Raw genomic sequence first — 7,961 nt, forward strand, 5'->3', positions numbered from 1 at the left:
GCAAAGCGCGTCACTCATCACAAAGACACCAAAACTTACATGTGACTGTCATTTTTTATTTTTTTTCCTTTTCCCCTGTCACTTTTCTCCGGTTCGGATCCACTAAAACCCCAATTTATCCGCTTTTTACCAAATCCTGTTTATATGGGTCGGATATACACTAAAACCCAGTTTATGTACTTTTTACTATATAGTTTGTATACGGTCATATAGACGGATACACACAAAACCCAATTTATCTAACTTGCTTTACACTTTTAGAAAACAACTATTACTATATACATATAATTAAAGCAATTTAAGAACTCCCAAAATATAAAATATCAACTTAACCAATCAAATTTTCCACATAATTACATGCAAAACTGACCAAGAATACACAGTTTCTGAAGATTGAAGAACAAACCATTTATTTTTCTATACACTATTACTACAAACAATATAAACAATAACGAAACAAAAGAATCAATAAAATTGTGTTCCCAACCTAATACAAGGTTAAAACATGCTACATCTCATTATACATCAAAAAAATATTGTTTGGCTCTTATCCTATCGAATATAATAAGTTCCAAGTTCCAACCACTCCATATTATTAAGTTCACTTAATTGGCTGTTGATGGTAACTTACTTTACTCTGATAAATTTTTTATTTTTATCACCAATCAAATACTTTTTCATTTATGTACCTTGAACCTGTACTGAATCTTATCTCCATGAGCTCAAAATTTGTGGTCTGGAAATTAATAATTCCTTTTTCGCTCTTTTTAGTACGAAAACTCAAGCCCTCTGAGTGATATATACTTCTTTACCCATATGGCAATATCTTCTGCACATGCTTGAGCTTTAGGTGTCTTCAAAAACATCTCAAAGGTTGCAAATTCATGAACAGCATCTTTGTAATCATAAACAGGGGCATCTACATTAACCTGGCGAAGCTCCTGTGAGTATGCAATGGCACGATCACGCATCCAATCATGTTCAGCTACTATTGTGAGTGTAGGAGGCATGTGTTTTAATGGTATTCTTTTAGCTGTCATCAGAGGGTTGGCAGCTGGATGATCAAGATTGAATTGATCATCTGGTAAGAAAAGCTTCCAGGCTAACATGGCCATGGTTCTGTCATAGAGGTAAGAGTTAGCTAGCTTGATTTCGGATTTTGTTGGAGTGTTTCCGATTACAAAAGGGTACATAAGAACTTGTGCCACCACTCTTACAGGGTCTAATAGGTTCCCAGCTTCTACTGCCTTTTGTGTCACATAATTTGCGATGTTTGAACCAGAGCTTACACCTAGGAGGACACACCTGTTAATGGCAATAAAACCAAGAAGAAATCAATACATTGTTTTTGCCTTTCATTGAGGATCTGTGTGATAGATAGATTCGTGTGGAGTGGTATACAAGTTAACAGATCGTGATAAGTGTATTTAACCATGGAACAGTGAGGATTGTGCCCAAATCGGAATAGATTCTAAGAGATAATTAAGGACTTGAATTCTTGAAGATTTGTTACCTGGAAAGATCGGCATGAGCAGCAATCCAAGGCTCGATCATGGAAGAACCAAAACCATCAACGATCTGTCTCCTCCTGAGGTTAACGCGACCTGAGATCCTACACTCGGCCAAATTCGCCTGCTTAGCTAACCAACTCAACGCCTCAACGCCGTCCTCAAACGCCGCGGGATACTTACTCTCCGGTGCAAGCCTATACCCTACCGCCACCACAATCGCATCACACGCCTTGGCGATCCTCCGACAAAACAGATCATTCGCCAACGAAACACTGCTTCCAGTCACAAATCCACCTCCGTGAAACTGCAAAACCACGGGCAGTTTACGTAAATTATCGCCTAGAGCTGGCGAGTAGCCACCGTAAACCCCATCACTTTGTTTTAACCCTCTTGATTTGGCAAGTACTGAATCAGGGAGAAAGATCCGGAGGGTTAAAGATGTCAAGGGATCGATATGGATATCTTTGGTAGCTACACCGTCTTCAGAGAAGCTAGGGTTGGCCGGAGCGACGGATTCATCGGGGCGAGAGACGACACCGAATTGATTGAAGATTTTGGTGTGGGTTTCAGTGAGGGTTTGTAATTGGCGTTTCAAGATGAATTTATGAAGAACACTGTAGAATTTTACAGATACAGACGGCATGTTGAACAAGGAATCAAAGAAGAAGATTTGGTAAAGAACATTTGGGGGAAATTTAGGGATTAGTTAGGGTTTTAAGGTGATAGAAGAGACTTGTTCAATTCAAAATTGGGGAAGAAGGTTCGAACATGGTATTAATAATTAATTGAAGTATACAGGCGTAGGTGCGTGGGTGTGTTATTTTTTCTATAAGGGTAGGCTGCGTTGCATGGTTATATTTCTAGACGCCAGATGATTCTTACGATTAGTCGATTACTACTTTCTTGGAAAATTAATAATAATCATTATTTATAAGACCACATGTATGTGTTGAATTTTAATTTTAATAGATTAATCAAATACTATATTGAATCAAACTAGTAACTAGTGTTTTCGGTTTGAAAGTTTGGTGAACCAATTAACTAACGATGTCCTAAATATTAAATAATACTTAGATTAGAAACAAGTTTCTAAAATTAAGCGATGCCTTAAATTTTAATAAAATAAACAACAAACTGATGTGTCAATTGGTTAAGAAATAGTATTGTAAATCTGCTTAATAGATATAATTATGATCTTAATTGTTGGTGTCATTATTTTCCGTTTTAGATGATTGACAAAGCACAGCAAAGCAAACCCATAATTTTATTTGTCAATAATCATATTAATATTTATTGATTAATGTTTGCAAAAATATGGTACGACAACTCAGTTTTCATAGATACATTCGGAGATTACATTGGACTTCACATGCTGTCCGATATCGTTGGGTCATATGCATTTCCGTAATAAGTAGTATATTATTGCACCTCAAAATTACGATTGGGATTATCACGTCTTTTGTATACAATTTCTACATATCAGGTGTTGCATTTGTTTGTATACTTGTGGCCATGTAGGATGCCAAGTATTTTACCTTATTATCAAAAGACATTTCCAGTTTAATTAACGTTAAATCGATACCGTTATTCTGTTTTCAAAAGTCTTGAAAACATCATATAGATAATTACAAGTTAATAACTATTTATACAAAATTGCAATCTTTTTTTAACTCTTATATGATAACACGAAGGTTCAAAAGCTCCAATACACAGACAAACATGACTCTTAAGTCGCAAAATCCCCGAAAAAATATTTATTTGACATCTCCAAAATTACAAAGTAGAATGCTAAAACAGCAATGGATCAAAACCCACAAGTTTTATGTTAGTAAAATCCATACCTCAAAGTAACAACGGGTCACAAGAAGCAAGTCATCAAAATTACTGATAACTGACACCATCACCGCTTATAACTTCACCAATACGATACACCATCCCACCTTCTTCCTTAAGTACCCTTTCAGCAGCCTCTTTGCTAACAACCAAAACCATCCCAATTCCCATATTAAAAGTCCTCTTCATTTCACCATCTTCAATCCCTCCAGCCTGAAAAGGGGCAAAACCGGAAACATTAAAAAAAAAAAAAAAAAAAAAAAAACAACCGGTTTTTTTAAATACCAAAAAAAAAACTTACATACCTTTTGGATCCATTTAAAAACAGGGGGGACCGGCCACGAGTCGTTATAAACAAGAGCACCAAGCCCTTTTGGGAAAACACGAGGGATGTTATCTGTGAAGCCGCCACCTGTTATGTGTGCAATTCCTTTTATACCCTTATTGCCCTCCTTGCTTATGATATCAAGCACTTGTTTTACATAAATTACAGTTGGTGCCATTAAGGCTTCCGCTAATGTAACTGATTCTTCACCCGGGAGTTTGTCTTTCAATAAAAGCCTACTTCTCGCTAGCACCCTAAAACAAAATATATAAACAAAGATAAGTATACAGAGTAAATTACATTTTTTATCCCCGTGTATAGCTGATATATACAAATGTGGTCCCAAAGTTTTCTTTGCCAAATTTGGTCCTTATTTGACGTTCTTGTAACGTCTTTGGTCCTTGTTCCAAGTAAAATCACTATCTTTGGTCCCTGATAATAGCTGATTTTTGCAATTTTGGTCCCAAAAATATATACTTGGATTAGGGATCAAAAATGTTACAAAAACCTCAAGGACCAAAAGTGCAAAGACAATTCTTTGGGACCAAAAGTAAACTATATTCAAGGACCAAAAATGTAATTTTCTCTATATTATATAAAGAGTAAATTACATTTTTGGTTCCTGAGTTTGTTCAGAATTTACTGTTTTGGTCCCAAATTGTTTACTCTCGCAACCTCGGTGCCTATTTCAATTGTTGTAACGATTTTGGTCTTTGAGTTCGTTCAAAAATTGTATCTTCAATAGTTTCCTTTTGCAATTTTGGTGTCTATAGGAGCCAAAATCGTTACAACAATTAAAAATAGGCACCGAAATTGCGAGAGTAAACCATTTGGGACCAAAACAGTAATTTCTGAACATACTCAGGGACCAAAAATGTAATTTAGTCTTATATAAAGGAAGTTTAAATTCTTAAACCACCTTCGAACAAGTGAGAAACCATTTGAGTGGACCCCACTAGACGGGAGGCCAATAAGCACATCTCCAACTTCTATATTCTTGCCATTTATAACCGCCTCCTTTTTCACAATTCCAACTGCAAAACCACTAAGATCGTATTCTCCTTCTGCATAAAAATCTGGCATTTCTGCAGTCTGAAAGACAGAAGAAGAAAAAAAAGTCAACAACAAAAGTCAAACCTTAAGAAAAGTAGGTTGCTATTATTGTACTACCTCTCCACCCAAAAGAGCACAGTCAGATTGTTGGCAACCATCGACAATTCCTTTTATAACCTTTTCAGCAAGATCAACATCAAGGCGACTTGTTGCATAGTAATCAAGGAAGAACAAAGGCTTTGCTCCAGATGTGATGATGTCATTCACACTCATTGCCACCTAAAGGTAAACATTTTTTAGTAATAACAAAATAAAAAAGTATAATAGAGATAATTTTGGAAAGTTGGTGAATTTTATTATTACCAAATCAATTCCAATGGAATCATGGATTCCGGTCTCAAATGCCAGCTTAAGTTTGGTTCCTACACCATCTGTACCAGCTACAAGATACGAATCCCCTAAAAACAAAAAATAATCAATATGAGAAAAGTGTATGCAATTGGAAAAAATAAAAATTTAATTTTTAATACTAATAAAAAAGAAATACCAAGTGGAAAAAGGCCACCAAAGCCTCCAATTCCAGGTGCCATCTTGGCAATCCTGCGTACAAGCTCTGAACCAGCATCTATGTCAACACCAGCTTCTTTATATGTAAGGCCCTCTTCATGATTGCTTTTAACCACACATGAAATTCCATTTTTTGTATGTCTTCTGAATGATAAGTTTGTAGGTTTCTTAGACAAGTAAGAAAGCTTGTGTGTTGTTGCAGAAAAGGGAGAGGTATATGATGATTGATGACAAGAGGGCTTGATTGTGTACTTGGATGTCTCTACATTTGATCCAAATGTTGTGGTGTTCATGATGCCAAAAAGATGCTGAAAGATAGTTGGTAGATTAATATTGTTTTATAGAAGTTATTATCGATTTTTTTTCTGAGAAGGATGCATGGGTTATAATATTTACCTACTATTGATCTGTTAAAAGTGTTGTTGTCCAAAATTTAATACAATGTTGCTGTCAAATTGTTAATTTGTGAATGTTGCAGACAATCAAATTACAGAAAATGTCGTTTTATTTTCTATGTGTGGGTACTAAAAAACTGGAAGATCAAATATAAATTACGACTTTTTTCAATCAATCACAATTTATGGATGTTTGCCTAATAATCAGGATACACTATCAAGAACCCTTCATTCACTTTGCTTTTCCAATGTCACCTATGCCTTAATCACCTAATCTTCTCAAATACAACAGTTTCGTAGTTCATATATAGCAATACTTTCCAATTTCTACCAATGTCTGCTGGACCATTGCATGTAATCTGAAACCAATATTTCGTGCATGTCAATTATTCTTCTTCTTTTTAATTTGGTTGTAGAGCTTTAAAACCACATATGCATTCTTCGATTTTCGAATTTTCTCTATAAGTATGTTATCTTATACAAAAATTCTTAAAATTTTCACAAATATTAACTTACTTTTTTTTGCCTAACTACGTCATCCATCATCAACAGAGGAAATATAATACCTCATCGACCAAGATATAAATGAAAAGAAACCACAGAAATTTGGGTCTTTAGATAACAGAAGAAAACGTTTGACCGGAGAAGGCGTACCTTTTGATTGTGGTGTTATAGAAGACGAAACTGCGAGCGCGGAACAGAGTGACCGAAGTGTCCGGAGGAGAAGGAGGGATTCAGCACAGGGTTGAACCGTTGAAGCCCTAACTTGTTGGTTTAGCCGTTACCGTTAGCGAATCAGATTATAACACAAGTTCAATTGTGAAGCCCAATTTTTTCAAACCCTAAAACGCCTAAAGCCCAAACAACTATAATTCTTAATTCCAACCATGTTTATTATCTTCCAATTATTTTATGGTATGATATTTACTTTTAGAGATAACGAAAAAAAATAGTCATGTCATCTATCTATATCTAACATGTTTTTAACATATTTTTTTAAATGGAATACATCCGAAACTCCATAATTTGGACACTTCGTCCTTTCGGATTTTGGTGTATACTATACGGATTTCAAAGCATATGTTCTCTTGAAAAGACATTTTTACTTGAAGTACTCGGTGAAGCTTTGGTGTGAGTCTAGAGGAATGGTGATGCATTCTAAATTAAGTTATTCAAACCCTCAAATTTTCATACACAACAAAGAAGTCATCTTTTTCGTAGATGTTATCGTCATATTCAAACTAGGTTGTTAGTTTCGTAGACTAATAATAGTGTTTATGTGGTTGCTCGGGTCCTCTAAACAAAGATGAAGATTGTGGGTGTTTTCATTACATTGATGAATACCTAATAGTCGGTACAAGGAACACTTTTTGAAATGCATACACAGTTAATGAGATAACGGAGTAACATCCTATTGAACCAAATGTTCAAAAACCAATTAAAGCAAACAACTACAACTTGGTGTTTCTGGTTAGAGTTTTGATATTTTTGTGCGTTACTTCCATCATTTTTAGTGTTGTTTAAGACTAAACATGCAATGTCCTTATACTAATTAGTTGGATGTAATTGTTATTGCAAACTTGTATATATATGTAAGGTCCATGTATCATTTTCGATAAGGAATCAAAATGAAAAAAAAAATTGTTTTTGCATGAAAAGGGCATCGTAGTCTTTATATGAAAATGTCATATTAGTGTTTATGTTAAGACATCGATCATCAAATCTCTTGGGGAGGAGAAATAAGAGGGGGGGGGGGGTGAAGCTTTACATAAAGGCAAAGCACTGCAATTCATTATTTGGTTTTGAATAGTTAACACACCCTAAATCAATGACTTCCCATCAACAAACCTTTATTTCAATATTTAAAGTTTTTTTTTTAAAAAAAATGTTCCCGAGATGATGCTTTACAAGTTTACATCGATGTTTTTGTGCTTCAATGTAACACCCGGCTAAATAAGTACACTAGATATTTTTATTTTTTTAAACAAAAGTGTACATATCATTAACCTATTTCACAAGTTTATATCATACATAGTTAAACGCTACAGTACCGAGCCATGTTTACAAAACAATATTTACAAAATCAAGTTAAGTTTCAAAAGTTGATTTCAAAACATGACTACACCTCCACTGCCTCTACTCGATCCTTATGCATGTAACATGAAAACATAAACAATCAACAATATAAGCGTGAGTAATAACTGTAGTCATAACAATGCATCAATTCCATCCGGTTAATATGAGATAGTATTTCTTAATTATAATGTTTATTTCATT

At 34.8% G+C, this 7,961-nt stretch overlaps 2 protein-coding genes across 2 annotated transcripts; both read right to left on the reverse strand.

Annotated features, from left to right (window-relative positions):
* Nucleotides 1–314: 314 nt before the first annotated feature.
* On the reverse strand, nt 315–2,371 carry LOC145165830 (putative carboxylesterase 16). Its single transcript, XM_079084734.1, has 2 exons — nt 1,514–2,371; nt 315–1,305 (listed from the first exon to the last, which is right to left on the reverse strand). The coding sequence occupies exons 1-2, from the start codon at nt 2,152–2,154 to the stop codon at nt 768–770; spliced, it is 1,179 nt and encodes a 392-aa protein (XP_078940860.1). The 5' UTR covers nt 2,155–2,371; the 3' UTR covers nt 315–767.
* A 782-nt stretch (nt 2,372–3,153) lies between these two features.
* PUR5 (phosphoribosylformylglycinamidine cyclo-ligase, chloroplast / phosphoribosyl-aminoimidazole synthetase / AIR synthase (PUR5)) lies at nt 3,154–6,456 on the reverse strand. Its single transcript, XM_079084735.1, has 7 exons — nt 6,339–6,456; nt 5,270–5,597; nt 5,086–5,180; nt 4,840–5,001; nt 4,589–4,761; nt 3,650–3,923; nt 3,154–3,557 (listed from the first exon to the last, which is right to left on the reverse strand). Exons 2-7 carry the CDS (start codon nt 5,580–5,582, stop codon nt 3,393–3,395), a joined length of 1,182 nt encoding a protein of 393 aa, XP_078940861.1. The 5' UTR covers nt 5,583–5,597; nt 6,339–6,456; the 3' UTR covers nt 3,154–3,392.
* Between the last annotated feature and the right edge of the window lie 1,505 nt (nt 6,457–7,961).

This window comes from Lactuca virosa, chromosome 3, assembly GCF_052849685.1.
Source record: "Lactuca virosa cultivar CGN04683 chromosome 3, Lactuca_virosa_CGN04683_v6, whole genome shotgun sequence".
Lineage (NCBI taxonomy): Eukaryota > Viridiplantae > Streptophyta > Magnoliopsida > Asterales > Asteraceae > Lactuca > Lactuca virosa.

Bases quoted from the DNA above. Each gene is read 5' to 3' on its own strand.
- LOC145165830 (XM_079084734.1), bottom strand. From the start codon at position 2,154: ATGCCGTCTGTATCTGTAAAATTCTACAGTGTTCTTCATAAATTCATC. The intron at 1,306-1,513 runs GTAACAAATCTT...TGCCATTAACAG, and splicing joins GCTCATGCCGATCTTTCCAG to GTGTGTCCTCCTAGGTGTAA.
- PUR5 (XM_079084735.1), bottom strand. From the start codon at position 5,582: ATGAACACCACAACATTTGGATCAAATGTAGAGACATCCAAGTACACA. The intron at 5,181-5,269 runs GTATTTCTTTTT...TTTTGTTTTTAG, and splicing joins TGGTGGCCTTTTTCCACTTG to GGGATTCGTATCTTGTAGCT. The intron at 5,002-5,085 runs GTAATAATAAAA...GTTTACCTTTAG, and splicing joins ATTCCATTGGAATTGATTTG to GTGGCAATGAGTGTGAATGA.